At 37.1% G+C, this 23,231-nt stretch overlaps 1 protein-coding gene across 17 annotated transcripts in view; it reads right to left on the bottom strand.

The window, feature by feature from the left end:
- The window catches only part of ptprfa (protein tyrosine phosphatase receptor type Fa), a 596,272-nt gene that overhangs the window by 64,235 nt on the left and 508,806 nt on the right, over window positions 1–23,231 (bottom strand). For 9 of the 17 annotated variants that reach the window (XM_039734603.1, XM_039734602.1, XM_039734608.1 and 6 more), the window contains 9 exons: window positions 20,561–20,678; window positions 19,231–19,809; window positions 18,802–18,899; window positions 17,818–18,074; window positions 17,242–17,314; window positions 16,602–16,811; window positions 4,923–5,083; window positions 3,798–3,809; window positions 213–325 (listed from right to left, as the gene is read on the bottom strand). In XM_039734603.1, the coding sequence (XP_039590537.1) occupies window positions 213–325; window positions 3,798–3,809; window positions 4,923–5,083; window positions 16,602–16,811; window positions 17,242–17,314; window positions 17,818–18,074; window positions 18,802–18,899; window positions 19,231–19,809; window positions 20,561–20,678 (1,621 nt within the window). The remainder of the gene's footprint in view (window positions 1–212; window positions 326–3,797; window positions 3,810–4,922; window positions 5,084–16,601; window positions 16,812–17,241; window positions 17,315–17,817; window positions 18,075–18,801; window positions 18,900–19,230; window positions 19,810–20,560; window positions 20,679–23,231) is intronic. The other 8 variants (XM_039734605.1, XM_039734609.1, XM_039734611.1 and 5 more) reach the window with 1 other exon arrangement.

Raw genomic sequence — 23,231 nt, 5'->3', positions numbered from 1 at the left:
AGCTGAAAAAGAATTAAATTGTTTAAATGCCAGTAATAAAATTATGCAAAAAGTAATTTTTTACTCATTCGAGAAAACAGCAAGACACTGAAAGACTTTCATTTATTAAAAATACATTATTAAAAAAACAGAACCAGCTCCATCCTAATCAATTCTGAATAGCAAGGTTTTTTTTCCCCAGAGACCAATAAAAAAAATCACAGAAATCATACCTGGAGTCTGATAATTTAGTCTACGCATCTCCACAGGATCAGAAGAGTGAGACAGCAGAGAATCTTTAACACCTCCTGAGTGATCATCTTTAGTGGATGGCGAAGCACGTTTCCTAATAGGAAAGGAGAACAACAGAGCCACATAGTTAGGGGCTAATTACCTCAATCAAATAATTCTCCTTCACTAGCTGCTGAAATTAAATGACACAAATGAGCACCTGAGCAAATACACGAAAGGCTAAAAAGCCAGAGGTATTTGTTTGACTTGCTGATCTTGACAACAAGCTGTACAGATTTTCTTTGCTGTTCCCTGTATTATTGTTAGATAGTTCTGTCAGATAATATTGGTGGACTTGGTCTCCTTAATATCATTTCAATGATACATGTCAATGTGCAAGGCACAAAACTAATTACCTTTTCCCCATTATACTTTATTAGCAAAGCAACAGCAATAGCTCAGTGACAAGCAAATAGATGGCCTTCTCTAAAGCAGTACAAACGAAAGATGCATAATCATTAGAATACATTACAAAATCAACTGCCATCTAGATAACCAAAGACAGAAGTCACAGAAAGAGTACAATATATATTACAAAGTGAAAGAATAAGTGAAAAGAATCATAAAGGTTGCAAATAAATTCCTGTACTCAGAAAGTCGCTTCCATTATGTAGAAATGGGTGTCCGTAAAGAAACAAGTGACAGAATATGAAAAGGGAAAAAAAATACCTTAAGAAGGTGTACTATAAATTGGATCTGAGAAATGATATTGTTACAAAAAGTGGTACCTGCATTTCAAGAGCTTATTTAAAATGCCTCCAGGTACATAGCACTCCAGAGTCCCAGAGCTGTTCAAGCAGTAGGAAAATACAATGTCTTACATAGCCTTTTAAAGGTTTTACAGCTCTGCCTAAACTCATCTTTAATCTAAATGCAGTGACTTGTATTCAGAATCCTGACTTGTTACACATTCAATTTCTGAATCTTGACTAAATTTCACCATGTTCATGCTGTAGTTATTAGATGAACAGTCTGATACAGCACTGCATAATTAAGCTCTTTCTGCACCTGTATTTATCAAAGTGTGTTCATCGGGTAGTTTTTCAAATTTCACTATTCTTGCCTCAGCCAGATCAACTGCATATGAAGACATCTGCTCTTGTCCTACTCCTTGGGGCTGAGGTGCACAGAGTGTACCAGCCAGGTATGGCTAGGACTGATTCTGCATTCTAAACTTCCCCAGTCAAATTGCAGTTCCCTGAAACACAACAACAGATGAAAAAAGAGCCACGAAATGCAAATGCCTGTATATGTTAAGGTGCTCCTATGTATACAGTAGGCAAGGTTCTATCAAACAATATCTCGGATGATTTTTTTAATAGATGAGGTTCTAACAGATGGGTATTATTATTTTTTTCTAATTCATTCTTTTAAATGTTGTCTGATCCAGCATAATGTACCAGATTATTCTTTTCCAATTATCCTGCTTTTATGTTTGACTACAGAGTTTCTGCAACTCTTAACATCAATAATACCTCAGATATTGAATCAGCATAGTTGTCGGCACAATGAGGAATTCCAAGTGCCACCAGTAAAGGACTGAAAATCTATTTGGCATTCACCAAACTTAGCTTTACCAGACCCTAAATTTGGTGATATTCAAAATTTTCACAGTCAATATAGCAGACATCCAGACCTAAACAGTGAAAAGAAGAAAAAAAAAAAAAAACACTTGAAGATAGCTAATGAAAAACATGAGTATGTGGATTTATGACTGACTGGATGAAATGAGGAGAAAATATAGCATTTAGATAACTAAACGAGCAAAAATACCAGCAAAATCTCTGAAAATGAGGCATTGCTTTGTCACAATGACTGATGGTGGTTTTGTTTCTAGCGTTCCGGATAGCTTCAATTGTGGAATGTGTTTGCTCTTCTTTTTCTTTTTTCTGTGGGTTCCCTCCAGGGAACATACTGTTCATGGTGCAAGGATAATTGAAGACTTTTGAGAGTTTCACTGATATGAGTTCATGCGTCTGGAATTCCTTCCTTACAACATCTGGTGCCAGAATAGACTTGGGCTCATTGTGGCCTGATTTTGACTGAATGCATACACAATGGACAGGTGAATGGAAACAAATGAGATGGAGTCAATATTCTGTGTTGGACTCAATATTCTGGAAATTACATTTGGCGACTGATATAAACAGACGCCAAACGTAATTTCTTTCTACCCATTCACTAAAAATCTTTATATATAGTTAGGAATTTCACAGCTTATATCTATTGTTATTATCTGTTGTAAAACACACACACAAAGATTAACCAGTTTAATAAAACACAGTACTTCCTAGGTGGCCAACTCAGCACCAAGTAGTGTTCAGATAGTAGATCAATACCATTCTATACTAAAACTTCCAGAACACAGTGTAAATTAAGATGACACAACTACAAAGTGAGGTAACAGAATTTTAAGCCAAGATGAAATTGTATGATGCACTCTTCATGAGTAAAAATATTCATATACATTGTGTTTTTGCGGACAATCAATGAATGTGTCACTTATTCTGGCCATTTATCCCAATCATGTCTCTGGGTGTGTCCTCCTTTTCCCAGCCAATAAAACTATATCACCAGTAGGCACTAATCTTTCAAACACTGCACAGATCCTCCTGAAGTTTGTTAAATCTGTTTTGCACACACCTATCCATGTTGTCTAGATAAATGACTTCTTACCGAGACTCAAAATGTTGTGTCTAGAGGTGAGGTGAATCTGACTATGTCAACCACTGTCACTTTCCGTTTCAAATAACAGTTTCCACTGCTATGTTTCAGTCTGTCTGGATCTCTTATACATGGATGCCATCCAATTGACATCACACCTGATCCCTACCATTTAACATATAGACGATAGGGCCATGTTATACCTTCACTGTGAATTGTCATCTCATTATGACACTACTACATGAGCGATAATATCCAAAAGGTACTCGCCAGGCAACACTTTTCCAAAACATGAAACAAGGAGGTGACACAGAAATCCTTTATGCAGGACAGATTCTGTAGAGATGTTATGTGAACCATCAAGGAAGTTAATTTTGGTTCATTCTTTGTCTGACCTCTTGTTTGGGCCAGTTGTATTCTAAAGATTGCAAAGCTGATTGGTTTGTTAAATGATATACTATAGTGTAATCAGGTACATAAAATACAAATTAACTGAAAAAAGGGAGCTTGAAATATGTATTCACAAATTACAGAGAACAATCTTGTGGTTTAAATTGATCTGAGCAGCAGGTTCTCCATCGGAAAAAAAAAAAAAAAGGGGGGCCATTTTAGATCGCAAGATAATTGGTCATCCTTTGTGTGAGCAGACAAGCTATCTTATTTCTGCCGCTGTTCTTGAAAAGAGAAAGAACCCGGGGCATCTCAGAGCTATATTGATTAAATTGCATGTAAGGAAGCATTTCCTTTCAAAGCAGCATATATACTTTTCAACATGCACAAACAAAATAACCTTCATAAACTTCAAAACAATCATAATTGTGAAATGACAGAAAAAAAGCACATACACATGCAAGAAATCCTACCTTTCTTGTTTGCTGTATCCAACGGGAGGCAAGAACAAAGATAAAGACAAGTGAGATTAAATTACTTTCTCTTTCTCTCTCTCTCTCTCTCTCACCTACAGATGTCAGCAAGCATCTGCTTTTGAATGTTCATCTCAAGACAAATGACACCTGACATGCAAGCTTTTCACTTAGCTGTGTACTGTGGTTTATTCAAATGCCTGGCGTGACATTTAGAAAATGAGATTTTTGAACACAATCTTGCAGAGCCTGAGATGTAATCCCCATTGCTACCTGAAATCTTTAACTATTTTATTTTAAACTCCCATCATAAAAATTCTTTTATTAAAATAATGCATTGGGGAGGATAGAGTTTGCTTTGGCCATTTTGGGGGAAATGTAAGATGACCACCTGGGAGAACGTAACAGCTGACAGTGGGCAACATACTGCAGCATCCTGCTAATTATGCTAATGAACGAAGCTGCAGGTGAAAATCGTATGGGACCCAACGTGCTATTAACAAGGGATTAAGTATCTGATGGTTTTTTAAATTGTAATTTACTTTTACCTTTCTTAATTACTAACTGCATTATAAACTCCAGGGGATAATGGTTCTTCCATGTTAGCGATTTCCATAACAAAACCAAGGCTCAACCTCTTTCAACTCAACAAAATAATCAATTAACAGGATAGAAGTGTAAGCAAAAACAGAAGAAAAGGAAAGCATTACCATGGGAAAGTCACCAAAATGTTTGGAAAAAAAAGTACAGAAGATGAGCTCTGGTAATAAAATTTACCTTAATGTTAAACATATTTTCAGCTGTCTTCTTAGATATACTCTGTTACAGACTGGACTCTGCCATGACAGGGATCCTGCTGCAAAAGGTCCATACTTACTCTTCAGTCAACGTGGCACATGGATTTTCCTTTATACGATTTGACAAATAAAACTAAACATGTTCTCACTGCCTAAAGATCTTCCCGCTCAGCCAGCATTAGATGAATGGTAAGCACACACAACTATTTCCTTATCAATATCTGGCTAACAGACTCTAAAATGAACTGAGATATTTAGTCATATTAAACCTTGTCTGCAAATTAACAACTGCAATAGGCATGAATGTAATCTACAAGCAAATCCTCACCTTTTGAATAACAAGATTGCGATGACAATGATGATGATCAGAATCACAGCAAGGACAGGTCCCATCACCCACAGCATTTCGGGATCTTCCTGCGGTTTTGCAATTTCTTTGTACATTTCAACCTGAACAGGGTCTGAATAGGGGCTTGCAGCAAAGGTTTCCTAAAGGGAAAAACACACAACACCAAAGTTAAAATGAGGCAAGCTGACAAGGGCATCAAACATATCTTACACATACCATTTACTTATTTGGCTGACCCCTTTATCCAAGGCAGGCAGACATTATGGCATAGTGGTTAAGACCCTGGACTTCAAATCTTGATGTTGTGGGTTCATATCCTACTGTTACTGTGTGACCATGAGCAAGTCATTTCATCTACTGTACCTTTGTTCCAATTGGAAAAACAAAAGAAATGTAACCAAATCTACATTGAATGTTGTAAGTCTCCTTGGATAAAGGCGTTAGCCTATTATATTAATGTTATATTGAAACCTAGAAAGAAGTGGGGTTAGAAATTATTCCTAAAGAAATTCAACTGTGGCACTGTGCAGAAGACTGGGTTCAAATTCAAGTCCAGTTTCAGTGGGGAGTGTGTATTTTTACACCATGTACACATGGGTAATCTTTCAAATTTCTAAACACGTGTGTGTTATGTTGACTGGTAACTCTACACTCGCCAGGTTTGAGTGTGTGTGAATATGCACTGCAAGTGGTGCTGCACCTATGGTTCGTTACTGCTTTGCTAAAAGAGCTGCCTGGATAGGCTTTAGCCCACTGTCACGAAATAAATTGTATTATACTGGTTTGAAAACAGAGGACTGAATAGGTTATAAGACAATCTGAAACAGAACACATTTTGACCAAGAAAGATGGAAAGTCAGTCTGATTAAAAACTTCCTATCAACGGTGCGCGATTTTCCCTCTTCTACTATTATTAACTGGGATGTGATTTTTGAGATTACTACTTTGCCATTTCAGAACCCCAATCACCAACATATCTCATTAAAAAGTGCCCACTATTTGTATTTAACTGCTCACAGTTCTCTGCTTTGGGCTTTTCTGATGATCCACTGCATTTTCTTTGTTCTTCCAAACTCTAGGCATGTTCTTGTTTTATTTTCCCTTGGACCTTTCCAATCTTTTCACTTTCCAGCAGAGGGAATTGGGTACAGTTACTGCTAAATCAGCCATAGCTTCTCGTTTGAAATCCCTGCTATGTTGTCCTTAAACTTATGGAAAGCAAAGTTTGAGATCTTACATTATTAGAATTATCCAGTTCCTGTATTCTAAAAATGCAACCCATTCCGTGACTTGTCCAAAGCCATACTGAAGTGAGCTGTGATGGAGTGTCCATGTTTTTCCTTAGGTGTGAACTTAGGTGCTGGGCACCATGGTTCTAAAATTATTGTATTTCAATGCTGTTCACAATTAGTGTTTGTAATCTTTACTTAATTAATATAATTTAATCACAAAAAAAAAATTAAGAAATCTAAAAGGAATGTTTGTATGTTAACTTACAACATACACATATAAAGTCTAGCATACATATTCTTGTAGTGTATAGCTTATACAAATTTTTACACAACACAGTCAAGCATCATTCTGTTGTTAGCATGACGTCTAATGACGTTTACCCAGCAGGAAAATGGCAATAGAACTCCCTGGTAAGGCACCAGGTGCGTATTGACCACTGTTACAATAAGCGCTCAGCTGTCTGGAGAGTCTGAGCTCGCAAAGACAGAGATGTAATTCCAGAAATGAATGCTACAAATGGGATTTAATGGGCACACATTCTTGGTGAACACTGTGACTGAATTGTTGAAACGTGTCTAACTGCAGATCTCTGCCATTCAGGAGTTCTGTTGAACAACCAAATGGACTCAATGCAGATAATTTACTAAAAAGGCAAAAAATGTTATGTTATACCATAACAGCTGGTGATATACGTAAACTATCTAACACACTAGTCAGACCACAACTGGGGTATTCTGTACAGTTCCAGTCGCAAGAAAGACATAGAAGCAGTGCAGAGGAGAGCAACCAAGTGCAATCCAGGGCATAAGGACATTTCCAGCTCTGACAGACACCGAGAATTAAACCTGTGTAGTCTTGAGCAGAGGAGACTATGTGGGGACCTCTTCCAGATGTTCAAAATTCTCATTAATAAAATAGATCTAACAGAGCTCTTTCAGCTTAACTGTGAATCACATACCCAAGGACACCAGTAGAAATTAAGGGGAGGTACATTTAAGACTAAAGCCAGGAAGTACTTCTTTATACAAAGAGTTGTGGAACTCTGGAACAAACTACCGAGAAATGTAGTTGAAGTGGAAACCTTTGCAACCTTTAAGAAGAATCTGAATGAGACATTGGGACAGCTTAACTATTAGCTAAACAAATGGGCTTAAGGGAGTGAATGATCTCCTCTCAACTGTCACATTTCTTACATTCTAAGCTTACCCATAGCGTAAAGATGTTTTAAAGGAATAATGAGTGAGGTACACCTAGAAACTGGCATGTTGAGAATGACGCAAATGACTAGGAGTGTCGCACAGTATCACTCACATGTAATCATATTTTGGCTTATGTCAGTCACATTTTTGAAAACAACATATCTTACCATGCCATTCAAACATGCAGGGTAAATTAGGATATGAGTGATGGACAAATGTGTTATTAAATAGCCCACAGGCATCTTCTGCGTTAACCAGCACAGAACTCTAGTCTAATAATATATTACACACTAGGCCAGTGGCTTATAATGCCTTCATTAAATAAGTATGTGTGCATATACTGAAGATGTTTGTATTCAGAACTACCACTCTTGTTTCCTTTCTTGTAAAAAGCTACTACACCATACCAGAGTCATCAATTCCTCCCAAAGTTGCTGTTTCAAATCAGTAAGCTTAAGAAAGCAGATGCTGGCTAATGCATCAGAGATTTTTTTAATTAATAATTAACCACAGGCCAGGATTTTGAGCTTTCTGGTCAGACTGTATGTTTGAGTTTTTGTGCCTCTTAGGCACACTCAGAATAAACCTTGCAAATACAGGCATGACTATGAAAAGAATCCAAACATTAGCAAAATGTGTTTCTTTCAGAAAAGAAGGAAAGCATGACATCCTACAAATTCCGTTAAAATCATTTCACTTTTTCAAAGTGAATTTAAAGGCAATACCTATTTATTGTCTCCACCATTCTTTATTTTTATTACTCTATGCAGGGTGTTGGCAATAAAAGACAGTGGTGGTGTGAATACTAAACAATGCGACTGTCACTAACACTGTAACAGAAAGTCTCTAACCAGCAGCATCAGAGGTCACACTATGCAACTGAAAAAAGAAGCAAATATTTATAGCTTAAAATACCAAAATCCACTAAATAAATATTCAATGACATATTTTAAAACAGCTGGAATGGCAGTTCAATGATAACTCCTCTTGTCTCGTGTCTTTAGCAGGCCTGCTTGAATCCTGACTTGGTAAGTCTCTGTTAATTGTCCCTGAATTGGTTTTCTTCAGCTACTCTAGCCAGTCCCACCACATGTTATAAAGACATGTAATAAATAAATTGCTGACTGTAAATCAACTCCACTTAGGTGTGACACTGCACATGTGTGCAGGCATACTGTAATAGACTTGCACCCTCGTGAACAATAATGCAAGGACAAGGCTTTGACTCGCTGTGACCCTGAACTGGATGTGCAGTACAAAAATGGATGGAAGGTATTTATAGGAAACCTATTGTAAAGCAAGAGCTTTCCAATTCATTGCTGACAGGATAGCTAGTAGCACCCCATGACCCTAAACTGAACAAGTGAGTTAGAAATGGAAACATATGCAACATGCATTAGTAATTTAGAGCAAAATCACTGCAAGCTAACCCCCAGCTATGCTCTCTACTGGTGCCAAGTCAGTTGTTAAGAAGTTTTAAGTTCTGTTCTCTTGCTTAGAGCTTTGTTATACAGTAACAGATATTTACAGAAGGATGTCATCAAAAGGTAAGTGGATGTTCTAAAGCCGTTCTATGGGCTAAAAGTAAACTAGACATTCTGGACAAATGTGGCACATTATGCCAGTTTAATTCACCCGATTTCATCCCTTTTTTTCTTTTTGTAACAGTGCTTTCTCTCTGCTTTGATGCCTTGGGCATCTTTATGTTTTGAAAAACTGACAATAACCCAAACAATTTTGGGTATTATCTTATTATAGCTGTGAAGTCTATAAATATTTTGAATCTCACAGTTACTGCGCACAGTCATTCATAACTGAGCATGAGGGTGACCAAAGGTTGCATTCTCAGAGGTGCACTATATGGCACAACACTCCTACTTTAAGGAGGTGATGGCACATTCATTTAAATAAAGCCAGGAGCATCTGGCCGCACAACATGTGGCTGACACATAGAAGAGCAAAAGGAAGTGAATTCTTGATAGCCAGAATGCTGTTAGGCAAGTGACATGCCAAGTTCACAGAAAAAATGCCAGTCGGCATGCTGTGCGGGTCACATTCAAAGACTAGAGTGCATACAATAAGAATGTGCATACCACAGCTCCTAGATCGCAGATTACAGAGAGTGCACACAAGAACAGGGTTGATTATGGGGTGCATGGGCCGGAGGAGCAGCGCACACAGGCGGGGTGACAGCTAATTGTAGAGATCACAGACTTCATATTGTGGGATTTAAAAAACACATAGGTTTCTGCTGGGACCATGGAAGGCAAGGATCAAAGAGCACACTGGCAGGGGACTGCACAGACAATCTAAAGTGATATTGTTTGTATGGATATATTTTTTATTTACACAGCAGAAACCAGAGAGCAGCGTAACAAAACAAATCCCACCTTTTACCAACAGAAACACTGCCAAAAATTAATTTTTTATGACTTCAGCTGTTCAGCTTTTCTAAGCATCCACTGCATTTTCCAAATCTGCATTTTGTAAAATGCAGGGTTGTGGAGAGAAGAAGACTATTAAGGCAGCATTGGACTAAGGCAAAATAAAAACCTAGATGGCACAGCAGTCTTTTACAGGGCACACTCAGACATGCACAACCTCACTGAACCAATTTTAAAAGAACAGTTAACCTAACATACACATCTTTGAGATGTGGGAGGAAGCAGAAGTGCATAGAGAAAACTTGTAGACACAAAGGGATACATGGAGACTGCGTCAGGAATCAAACTCAAGTCCTTAGATAAGTCCTTACAAATTTTACCCAAAACAAAAAATATAATTTAAGTTTCTTTGTTCAACTTTGCTATTATATAAGGAAGACAAAAGGCATTTAAAATTTTGCATCCACCCACATCAGACTGCATTATTGAAGCATCACAATCAGCAAACAGAAACTTAAAAAAAAACTATACAAAAAGAAAATTCAGTGGTCACGTGACAGAAAATGTTAAACTAACAGACAGACCTACATATAAAAGGAATGAAAAATGACATGGTTTTGTCTAAGAAAGTAAAGATTCAGACCTCATTGAGACTGCAATAAAGATGTGGCAATTCTTAAGCATTTCAAGGCCTAAAGGGCCTAGTACATCACAGAAAACAACAGTGGCAAGCTGCCACAACTAAATGAAGATGTGGGAAACCATTCTGTGAGAATACACTGTAATCAACATCTTCTACTATTTTTAACTGACTGCTGAGAATTTGTCACGCAACAGTGACACCACCAAGTTTCTTTACATGTTTCTGTAAGTCACTAAACCTCATGGGCACAGATTGTGAAGCATGCAGAGAAATGGGTCTTTGGAGCTGAAGGTAGTGCCAGTGCCTCAGTGCAATCCCATGAGTCATTTGTATGTCCTCACTATGTTTCCAAAGACATTCCAAAAACTTACTGCTAAACTGGGCATGGCTATTCTTTTATACTGTTTCATCATTTAGGAATCTGTGCACTTAAATATTAAGTATGCTGCATTGGCTGAAAAACTGTATTGATACTCTATATTGTAAGGTATGATATTGAGCATTTGGTTCTCTGTAGAAAATGTCAGGAATGGACATAGTGGCATCTACATTTGCTCTTCGAACAGAACGATTACCTTCCTCTTCCTCCTTGTTGATGAACTAGTGAGACGTATCTGCCCTAAAGCTGCATTACAGCACCAGACAGTCGAAAGCTGAAACAAACAGAGCATTGTATTCGTCACTGACTCTCTGTCTGACCCTTCAAACCCTCATGACCTGCTCCACTAACCTATCCATCATGCAGCTCTTCGGCAGGTCTGGCACCATTTCTGAGAAAAAGAAGGTTGTGCTTCAGTGGATACTAGCCCAGATTGGCATTCATGGCAGAGAAGAGGAAGACTGACTGGCCAAAAAAGGAGCACAGCTTCTCCAATATTGCATCCCCACCTCATACAATGAAGCAAAGACTCTTCTAAAACAGAAGTAAATGACAGAGTGGCATTACCTCAACAATGGATATGACCCATAGTAGGACCACCTCAATAAGCTAAGTAGGAGGAGTTAGACCACCATCTTTCATCTCAAAACTGGTCACTACTGCCTCAATAAACTTGGTCTCAGTGAAAAGGCAAGGTAGGTGTGTGGCGGTGAGGAACAGATCCCTGAACACTTCCACATCTGCCCTATTCTGTAGCTAAAGAGAAACCATTTTTGGCCAGAAGGTGTTATACTTTTTAAAAAGCTGTGGAGGCCCTATGACAAGCTACAACAGACAGCGGACTTCTTAGAAGCCACTGGTCTCAGGATATAGACATGCACACGGAAAATGAATATGGAAGAAGAAGAAAAAAGTTCTATTAGTGACTGACTGACATCTCATATACAATTGGTTTTTGCATTATCTAGGATTCTGAATTTCTTAGGGTGGTAAAGAACATTGATTCATGTCTATTTTTTGTCATTGCTGATCTTGGTTAATTCTGCTTTATGAAACATAATTAAAACAAGTGTCTTTATAAATTAATGTTTAGGATAATGCACTTTGGCCGGGCTAAATAATCTTATGCAATATGGTGGCTACCAATATCAATAATTAAGAAATGAAGCAAGAGACTTATTTAAACTTGTCTCAAGCATGGTGTGTTCCAATGAAAGCACTGCAATCTATCATCACAGCAGCAGAGAAGGAAAATTACTTGCTCCCATTGAGTACCCAGTACTTTCCTGAGCAAACAAGATAGCCAAGCAACAACCTCCAGCCAGATCTTGTGTATACTAACCACTCATGTTAAATCACTCTAAAAATAAACCTAGTAATGCCATGTAACAACATAGACAAACTGAAATATTCAGCTCACATTTACTTTTATTGCTTTTGAGAAAAGAGCAAAATTAAATTGTAGGTTTAAAACATACTGCTGGAATACAAACAGAATCACCTAGTCTTGTACTGTATGTATAGCATTCTATGGCCAAATGATGGGGGGCTAGCTGCACTGAGTGTCTGCACTTTCTCCACTCTGTGGATTTTTATCTGGGTACTCCAGTTTCCTCCCACAAACAAAAGACCTGTAGGTTAGGTTAACTGGCAGTTTTCTGTGAGTGTGTGTGACTTGCATTAGTTCAAACTTTGCATAGGATGCTGCAGAGATAGCACTGAAACCCCATGAGTCATTATGCTCCACAGTCAGCTTTAGTACAGCTGTCTTTTACAATGAAGGTCACAGGCAAATGTGTTTCACATTCTCCAACATTCCTAGTGCTTAATGTTTCATGTTGAAGGATGACACTTAAATTGTCAATGCAAACAGAGCATGTTTGCTATCAATAACAAACAAAAAATACCTTCTCTACACAGTATATGGACAATTTTGGGGTTAATGTGCTGTAATTATGAAGTAAAAAATGATCTTGTTCGAGAAAAAAAATATTTTATTAGTAAGACAAAATATCTAAATAATTTGCTGCTGTCATAAATCATGAATAAAAAAATCTCTTCACAGACTCAATTCTAACTATGTTATAAATCTCCGTCCTTCCAGATTTGTTTCCATCACATTTATTCAGGGACATCTCACTTGAATAGGCAGAACTTCTCCATCTATTTGGGATTGCCATCTAAGTACAGTAAGTGTCATTATTTCAAACATAACAGTTCATGGAATGAAATAAGAAAGCAGAAAAGCAAAAATCGATATAAGAAGCAATAAAAACTGTAATTGAGGCAGCCATATGAACATCTCTTTGTTGGAAGCAAGTTAGTTCTCTATGCTTAACAAAACAAGCCATTCGTTCATGAAGGAGTCATCACTTTTTTGCATTTGGTAAAAACCCATTTGAACAGAGATGTATACAAGGCAGTTCTTCTGCATTAAAAGTATGCAATGAAATATTCAATCATCCAGTGAACCACAACTCAACAATCTCCCCCCTGCAGCATAAAATTTCTGAAAATAGCCAATATCCCACTCTGACAGAGGCTCTGACCCCAGGGCAGAGAGTACAGTTTTCTGCTAATGCCGATTAGTCTGGCCAAGTGTCACTCCAGCTCACTTCGAACTAAATGAATTCAATAAACCAATGTGCACTGCATGCTTCTGTCTATCTTGTGGGTTGCACTGCACTCGAGAAATTTCCTGCTATGGGTAATTCACGGTTATCTGTGCATCAAATTGGAATTATGCAGTCACACATTAAAATTACAACATAATTCCACAAAATCTGCAAATGATTTTAATCAAACATCCTAAGACAGTTAAAGAGGCTTTTTGGAACCAGAGAAAAAGGAGGTTTTCAACCATGCCTTATTCAACCCATGCTGTACATGTACCTAATCAGGATATAAACTTTCTGTGCCCAATTGCTTGCAGTACAGGTTAATATTTACAAAAGCTGCAAGCACATTATATTATTATTAATAGTACAAAGCAGACAGTTTATCAAACAGTAGAGAAGCAGCTGCAGGCATGTGAAGCTAATGCAGCAGTAAAGTCTAGCAGATGAACCTACTCTACCCCCCTCAAAGCATAACTTCTCAGTTCTTGTACTACTTCCATGCTTTGCATGAGATTCCAACATTACCTCGAAATTTATAATCTGTTATCCAATTTCACACTTCAGAGCTTAGTTACCAGCTTTAAGATGTTTTCTCTTTTTTTTCCCCTAGTCCTACCCTACTTGTGCACTAATTGGACTCAAATTACAGACTGGTCTGGTTCATTATTTCCATTCACTTGAATTACTAGCACTGAGTGGCCTGTTGCAGCTATCACTGCTCTTTCTTTCTGCTGTATGATGTTATATTTTGAGTAAAGTGACAGAATACCTGACAAGTAACAGTTTTCATATCTTTAAGGATATTGCAAATTTCAATGTCCATTAAATTTGAAAATAAATAAAGGTAAAGCTTTACAAATGCAAAAATACAGTAATACAGGCACACTTTTCTCACACCTTGTCTAATCAAATGAGTATTTTTGTGCTCTAAAGTTTTACACGTCAGCAATGGTTTGCCCATTAATACTAGGAATATAGGGGTATATATTCTGCAGGATGTGCTATGTATACACATATATTTAATGGTAGATTACCTCCTTCAGAATGCTCTATTTACTTATTGATGGCTTGGACTGAAAACATCTCTCAATATTCCTGGCCACTTTGAAAATAAAAATGAAATAGACAAGGTGGCTTATTTGTTATTAAACCTAAATATTAATAATCCACTATATATGCCAAGTAGAGCTTTATTGTGCTCAATTTCTAAGAACATTCTAAAACTTTAAGACAGTTCACATGTGGTCACTTTATTGAGCTGAAAAAGTAATATCTATGCTATATGCTATAGGCTTTTTCTCTTGACAGTGCATTTCAGAAAATTTTAGATTGAAGACTAAAGGGTTGTCCATACAACTGGGCAGCTATTGCAGTAATGCTACAAGCTTTCTAGTGTGTAATGGCAACATGGCTCAGGGGATTAATAACAATGAAATCAATTGAACAGGACCTGCCAGTAATGACAGTGGCACTAGAGCATAGATGACCTTCTGTTGACTGGGTGTTTTGGCAGGAAAGGAGAAGCAGAGCATGGCAACAATGTTCTCCCGTAGCCAAAATGGGACAAGGAAGGTCATTACCACATACGCAGAGGATCAGGATCACTGACCAAGAAGAGAAGGATGAAAGTACGTGGTCCCTTCAGCCAAAAGAGGGCTTTGAGTAAAAGATCATCACTATGAAAACAAAAGAATACCTCCTGTCAGGCCTGGAATGATTGGGCCAGAAATGTGTTTAAAACAAAAGAGTGAATCTATAACACTGGTGGAGTATGCTGGTGACCCTTATAATATAGCCTGCTTGGAAAGATAGGCAGCAAGGTGAATTACAGAAAATACTACTTCCTAAACCTCAGTTTGATTCCTGTGTTTGCATGTTTGTTTTTCTTTTACTGTCCAACAATATTTCGTCAGTTTGAGTGCTAATTCTAAATTGGCCATGTGCAAATGAGTGTGTGTTTAGGTGCAACTGAGTGTTACATTATAATGACATACATATAGGGGAGAATTTATGCGTTGTACGGAAGAAAGTTTAGAAAAACGTTTGGAAACAACAACCAATGATCAAACAAGAATGAGTTGAAATGGTAGTTTGAACCCTAAGCCAATTTAATAAAAGAGGTACTCACTGCTGCATGATCAAGATGCCTTATCTCATTTTCTTTTTAGTTAATTTTCAATCATATCTTAAAAATCCTAAGAGATGCCCACTTCAATGTTTGCCATGCTAGTTTTTCTCTCTTTTCATTTTCGCCATGCTCATTACGTTGCAGTGTAACCCACATTTCCAAACATGGGTTGCAACTACATTTGGTATTAAACCGTCTACCTTGGATAGAAGAAAGTCATCTGATTCTCCCTTATAGACTGAGGGTATTGCAATAGATTTATGATTTCATTTAAAATATAAAAAAGGCTTAACAGCATAAGTGTTTAAACCCCTCATAAAGTCCAATATTTCTTTACAGTTTATTATATGGCGTGCTGGGCAATGAATCAGACAGCAATTTGTGGCAGTTCATAGGGTGAAGGCCTATTAAAAGATGTGTTGACAACAACTGGCAATGTGCATTCTAAATTCCACAGTTTGCTCATTTAGAAAGTACATCAGAAAACATTCTGTCAGTTCCGCATCTTTGAGCTTACATATGTTTTTATTGCTTAATCAAGAGAGTCAACCTGCCTAGTAAAATGAAAAGAAAAGGAGCACCTGCTGAAGCTACTATCTGAGCTGAGAAAAGGTGAATTACAACCTTGGCTTGCTAGAGCAAAAGCACCTTACTCTATCTTCCCTGCCATTAAGGTACATAAATCTTATCCTTGTACGGTATGGTAGGAGGGATGGTTATGGCCACATACTACCTGGAAAGGCCATGGACGTTTTGTAGAATTTTAGATCAACATACATGTTTAGATTTAGTCTTTTCTCATTTACTCACAAGTTTAGTTAATCTGGCATAAACTGTTCAAAGGTAGATGATTTAGGAGTGGAAATCTTCAAATTATTTAAGTACACTAGATAATTGAAGCCCATGACATATTTAAAACAGACATATTGTTTGCTAGATAGCTCTGACACAGTGTGTGTGTTTACAATTTCTGTATTTGCAGACAACTTTAAAAGAGAGTATTCAGCATGCTTCATTGTGTCTAATACACAACCAGCATGTTTCATCAAACGATTCCCATTTGTCAGAACTCACAGTATCTCGGCCTTCCAGAGCTGCTAGGACGAAAAAGAGGTATTTCTGATCTCCAGGAAGTGGCTTGTTGTAGAAGCCGTTGTAGTTCTTTTCATCGCCGAGTATGAAGGTTGGAGGCAGAGAATCCAGTTTAGCAGCAATATAAGGTTTTAGGCTTTCAATTTGTCTCCTCTGACGCCTCATTCCTGGGTTTTGACTTGATTCTAACAGCTACAAACACACACCACAATTCCTTATTAACATTATTCAGACACAGAATGTTTGATTTAAACTATTGAGTAATTAACAAAATGCCATCCTTTGCTATATTGACCATACAGATGCCTGCATCTATGATAGTTTAAACAGGATTTGACCATAAAATACCAAGGGTGATAAACCGTTGAGACAAAAAAGACAGCTGCCTTAAAAAAAAAACAGCAATTGCTTCTGATTAAGACCACAGTTAAAAACTATGCAACGCTTTTATCTACGCATTTATCATTCAAACATTTATCAAAATAAAAATCAAAAAAACTCAAGCCTAAAGATTTCTGTAAAATTGTTCCCAGTAGCATCTGCCTTCACAAATTTGGAATGCAGGACTTAAACTGACAAAACATCATTCATACAGAACATTAACTCAAAAGATCTTACTTACTTCATCTATATCCATTTCCTCTGGATTTTCCCACTGCTTGGAAGCTTCTGGAACCACCACAATATAATACCATCTGCAAAGCCAAGAAATCCCAAAACTGTGTTTTTCTTTCAGATGAGATATTAAAGGCTAAGTTTTGCCAGTAGCCACTGATTATCAACTAATTAGCGACTTTCTGAAAACAGCATTTCTAATTTATGATGATGCCTTTAACTGCTGGTTGCCCTAATAGCTGTTAACCTAAGAATCATAATTAAACTAAAGTGTTGAGAGGCAGACAGATTTAATTATTTCACAAAACAAACATAAGCCAGAGATTGATTAAAAAAAAAAAAAAAACACAAATCTGTATACTTCACGTGAGACTGATAAAACATTTGTAGTGAGCTTTGTTTTACCTTTTTCTTTGATTCATCAATTGGACAAGATGACTGTCTCAAAAATATTTAAAGGTATCAACAAAAAATAAAGCCGTGTTATGTATTTAATTTTGCTTCCTTCCAAATATTCTTTTCAATGAAAAAGACAAGCAGCCCTGGGCACTGCCAAAATCCCATCTACTTGGAGAATACTAACCTGACAGGTGCTTTGGTCTGGACTTTGGGAAGGTCAATAGATAATTTTCCATCTTCCCCCGCACTCTTACTGAACTTGCCAGGCTTAGACGTTAAGACATCTGGAGCAGTCCGAATAGACACCACCTGCTGAAGTCCACCAGCACTGTTCCCACGGCTCATCAGAACAAAGGAATACTCGGTGTCAGGCTGCAATTTTGTAATCAGCCTTCGCTTTAAATATCCCTGAACCTCAACACTCTGTCCATTATAAAGTATCTAGAAGGAAGTGAACAGAGAAGAAAATCAAAATTGAGAATAGCATGAGATTTTTGATCCTGAAGTAAATGTTAATTGTTAGCATAATAAATGGGTGTCATTTTTTTTTTTTTTAAAGAAATCATGTACCTTTCAATTGTAATAGTGTCTACAATGTTGAAAATGCTTTACATGTATACCACAACACAGTTCAATGAAATCAGAGCCTGGGTTAAGTGACATGTCCAGAGAAACAGGGTGGGGAGGGGGTTAATTGGGTAGGGGGGTATATTGGTGCGGGGGTGATGTTGGGGGTTAGTGATTGGCTGTCCATTATCAGCTGTTTAATCTCCACTCTTAAACTGCCTACCAAAAGTATTTCTGAGTCTTCCATTATAAGTATGAAGAAAATTTACATCTAGCGCCTTTTGTGTATTAAAATAATATTAGAAAAATTAGGAGTATCGAGGAAAATATCCCTATAGAAAGAACAAACAGAGAAACAATTTTGCTTCAAATGTAGCTACATGCAGACTTTAATGTTATTTCACTGCAAACAACTAATTAATTAAAACACGGAAAGCCAAAGGCTACTTTCTGAATGTCAAACTGTATGTTTAAGTCTTCAAAAACAGATCAGAGAAAACTACAGCACATACACTGACAGCCAATGGCAAGCCTCTGCTGAATTCTTTAATATGGAAGGTACTTTTACTTCATTAGAAGGTAATTCCTCATATGTGCTTACCTTAAAAGGCACTTGAGACTTGTATGATTCAGGCACTTCCCAAGTCAATAATACTGATGTTTTCATCACTGCTTTCACTCGGAAGCTCTTGGCAAACACTGTAAGAATGAAGCTAATTTAATTGACTGATTACTTTTTCATGAGCTACCAGCTATCAGCATTTTCTGGGAAAAGGGTAGCTTTAAATAATTGAAATGTGGGAATTCTGGACTAATACACTTAAACCAATAAAACATTCTACTTGTTGGATACTAGAAATTTTAATTTCTGATGATTATGGAATATTACTGTATACTTAAAATAACCGTTAAAATATAACACGTTAAGAGGAAAAAATCTTAATTCTTACATAAACAGTGACGCTAACAAAAATTGAGAATGTAATTGCTTCTCAGACCGTTAACAGTTTTTCATTAAAAAGAAATGTACCTGGTTCCACAGGCATTGTTCGGCTCTGGATGCTAGGGCTAAGGGGTCCGGCTCCTTTGCTGGTGAAAGCTTGAACACGGATATCGTATGTGGTGTCAGATCTCAGGCCCGTGAGTGTGATGTGGGTTTGTGATGTTATATTGGTGTTGTTCTGCTGACTGTTAATATCCCGATAAACAATGCTGTACTGTGTGATTTTGCCATTTCTTTCAGACAGGACAGGAGGCTCCCATGCAAGCTCCGTTGTTGAGGTGGTCAAGCCAACTACTCGTAAATTTTGAGGGAATCCACTGGGAATATCTTCTGCAATGGTTATTTCCTTCACATACTCTTCTCCTATTCCTGCCCGGTTCTTTGCTGACAGTTTGAAATTATAGGTCACCCCTTTGTGGAGCCCTGTGACTGTGTAGTGGTCATCTGTCTTCCTAAGGTCAATAACTTGATACTTGTCCTCTTCTAAGCGCTTGTACTGTAGCCGATAGCCAGTAAGCTCCCCAATCATCTCCTTAGGTGGTTGCCATTGGATTAAAGCTGTGTTCAGTGCAGTGGCACTGATAATCATGACAGGTTTTCCTGGAACTGGATTATAAAAGAAATCTAAATTAATTTGTGAAGAAAACTTTGAGAAGCTGGGCAGTAGAAAGGTTTATTTTCATTTATGAACTTGAAGTTTCTAGTTTTGAGCTCTGAGATTTAGTTATTGATCTCACCTATGCTAAATCTAGAGGATGAAAAATCAACAAGAAGTTTCCTAAATTATAGTCTATTCATGTTTATTTACAATATTTTCCTCATTCAAGCGATTTAAAATTGCCTAGTATAGCACATTTCTAAGACAAATCCCAGTACATTTAAAAATACTGTAAAGACTGAATAGCGTTATTATGTGTTTTCATTATACTATTAACCCTTAAAATTGGGGAGCTGATACCAAACATATTTCATTTAAAAACAAAATACAGAGCTTAGGATCTTGAATAGTGTGAAGCCACATTAGTAAAAGGTGGCTGAAGTGGGATTCTCTGTCCTGGAAAGTAATCCTTGTGTATACCAATAATAAATACAGCATTTAGCGTTCCACAAAAAATTAATTACAAGGGTATGGACATTCGTTAAACTTCCTTTAAGGCTCTGTTTGCTTTCTCACCAATGTTTACAAGCTGAAGAAAGTGTACAAACCTACAGTAACTCTTTGGTAAATAAAATATTCAATTTTTCACACGTTCAGTTGAAATCTCCCAGTGTTCACATACTCCAATATGCTTACACCCCACTAGATGTTCTGGATTCCTGAGCACATGCTATAAAGGTACAATAATTCAGTACTCACCAGCTCCTGTAGTAGTGACCACCTTGGCCTTACTGCGAGCCCCATCACCTTTGGTAGTGTATGCCGCTATTGTAATTGAGTAGGTGGTTTCTGGGACCAGTCCAATTATTACAGCCTCCTACAAATCAAGCCATTGGCAGAAGTGTTAAAGGAATGTTTTACAAAATTCACTGCCACTTGAACAGCTATGTTCGCAAGATAAAAAACAATAATAATAATCAAAGCATGCACCAAACAAAAGCAACACTTTCTGAACACACCCCAGGGATTAAAACCATCAAAGTTTTATCAACTTCAGCATCAGCTTTGTCAGGAGTGAAAAATATCATGATCTCACTCGCAACTCCAAAACTTTTTGATGGCTTTAATAGGAAAAATTTCAAACTGATTGCAAAGCACTTATTCACCAACAACCATATACAACAAACCATATATGTCAGTGTTCTTATTCTGAATTAAAAAACAAATTCATTTTAAGTCTTTGTAGCACAATACAAATCTGGGTGACCAGTGCATACCAGTGCACAATGTTAGTGAGGTTTGCTTGCTTGGCCACTGCTCTGAGCTTCAGCCGGCCACTTTGAATACATTTGCTGCTGATAGTTAAAATTAAGCTGTGGAGGGGAAGCCGCCTGCCAAAGGAGGGTATTTGAAAGGCAAAATTATCTTTTAGTATGCACATTTCTGCTCAGGTTTTGTGCTTCCTCATCCTTTTTACATTCATTATAGAATAATGAAGTCTTTACTATCCCACGCAGAAAACACCTCTGCGTGCAATGTGGAAACTGTACTGAAAGAATAATTTACAGTACATAAAAGAGCAATAGTCTTGTCCTTTCTGATGAAAGTGGAAACCAGAATGATTATTTATTGTCTGGCTTGAAACTAATCATTGGCCCTGCTGCTTTAGCTTGGGTACCTAATCGGGAATTGTAAGAGTTTTGCATTATGTATCTAAGGTGCTTATTTGTACAATTTGTTTAAATGTTTTCAGTTGAGTAATTTGGATACTTAAAAAGACCTAAAACAACATTGTACACTGTTAAACATACACTAACATATATGGTTCTCTGAACAAATAAATAAAATATATAAATACATAAAGCCAATGACCAACAGCCTTAATATATGAACCACACCTTCCAAAACATTTAAGTGAAAGAGAAAGTTTCAATTTTGTTGTTTTTTTTAGGTTAAAAATCATGATTAAATACACCACTGGTTTATTTGAGCACACATAAGCTCCATCACCACATTAATGGTACAATATCACAATGGATTTAGTTTTAACTCTTCTCAGTGCACATTGCACTTATTGAACACATGCTTACAATCAAACTTACTTATTTTTCTTCTACTTTCCTTTAATTCTACAGCATATTTACATGAATAATTAAGGCTTTTTTTAAATCCTGTCTTCTAGTTTGCTTATTTTTTTAATCGCAATCACACAAAACCCTTTCCCACCATGCTGAGAAACACAACGCGTATAAGCAGGCCCCACGGCCACATTTGGACCTGTGCTTTGAGGCATAAAATAAATAAATGAATACAATGCAGAAAAATGTTGCAAAAAAACGAACATCTGTGAGCTTTGATGTCCTAGGTATAAACAGGGAAGAGAAGATACCAAGGATGTAAAATAAATAGTGAGACTTCAACACCTAGTGAAACAGATTGCTTGGAACTGCCAAAATAAAATAAAAGTCACAAAATGAGGGGTTTGAAAGGATAGCATCTATAAGAAAGGATGGAATAAGAGAGAGAAGCATATTTTCTATACTTTGGATAAAATAACTGCTTCTAGGATGATATTAAGAAGAACATGGTCAGCTACAGAGTCATCAAGCTGTCAGGTGACAATGAACATGTACTGACACTAGCACTCCAACATTAAAAGAAACCTAGAATGAGATAAAGCAATAAACCTTGAGGGAATCCTTGATGTTGATCACCCATCAAAGCTTTGCTTAAGCTACATGTACTTTCCCTTTGGCTACGGAAACTCGCTCACCTCAACATTCTGACAAGCAGCAGAAATTAAGTTAGCATTCTAAGCAAAAGTGATTCTAATGTAATCAATTTGTAGCCATGACTGACTTTTTAGCAAGTTTCCCTTTTCGTTTAATTTGAAGGTGTCGCATTATTCTAATTTTTAAAATGAAAGTCCAAACAAGGAAAGGCCTGTCACTAATGCATCCATGGTTGGTCAAGGAAAATAGGGGATAATAAGAGTTAGACACATTTTTCATTTTCCACTTAGTTAGTTATTGCCTGCCACTGCCATTCTTCATTATTTTTGTATTAGTATATTAACAGTTCATTATTTATTATAATTAAACATCTGTACAATCGATTTCAAATTATTATTGTGTTTATGCTTTTGAATAGTCACTGTGTTTCAGAAGTCTGACAATTCAGCAGCTATGGAATTGCTCAGAGCATAAAAGGAAATCCTGCTTCAAATGGCACCCCTTTTTTAGTTTAAGGCCAAATGTCCAAATCAAATAATAATAATAATAAAGCTATCTTCATTATGGCTCCCACAGATACAGTATTCCCAGAGACAGGAAATCTGGATCTGGTGATAAGATAGGAGACTTTGGTATTACAAACTTTCTAAATGGCACGTGACTGAAAAACAAAAAAAAAAAAAACTGGTAGGCAAGAA

This window comes from Polypterus senegalus, chromosome 14, assembly GCF_016835505.1.
Source record: "Polypterus senegalus isolate Bchr_013 chromosome 14, ASM1683550v1, whole genome shotgun sequence".
Classification (NCBI taxonomy): Eukaryota; Metazoa; Chordata; class Cladistia; order Polypteriformes; family Polypteridae; genus Polypterus; species Polypterus senegalus.
This window is presented reverse-complemented; position numbering and strand designations above follow the sequence as displayed.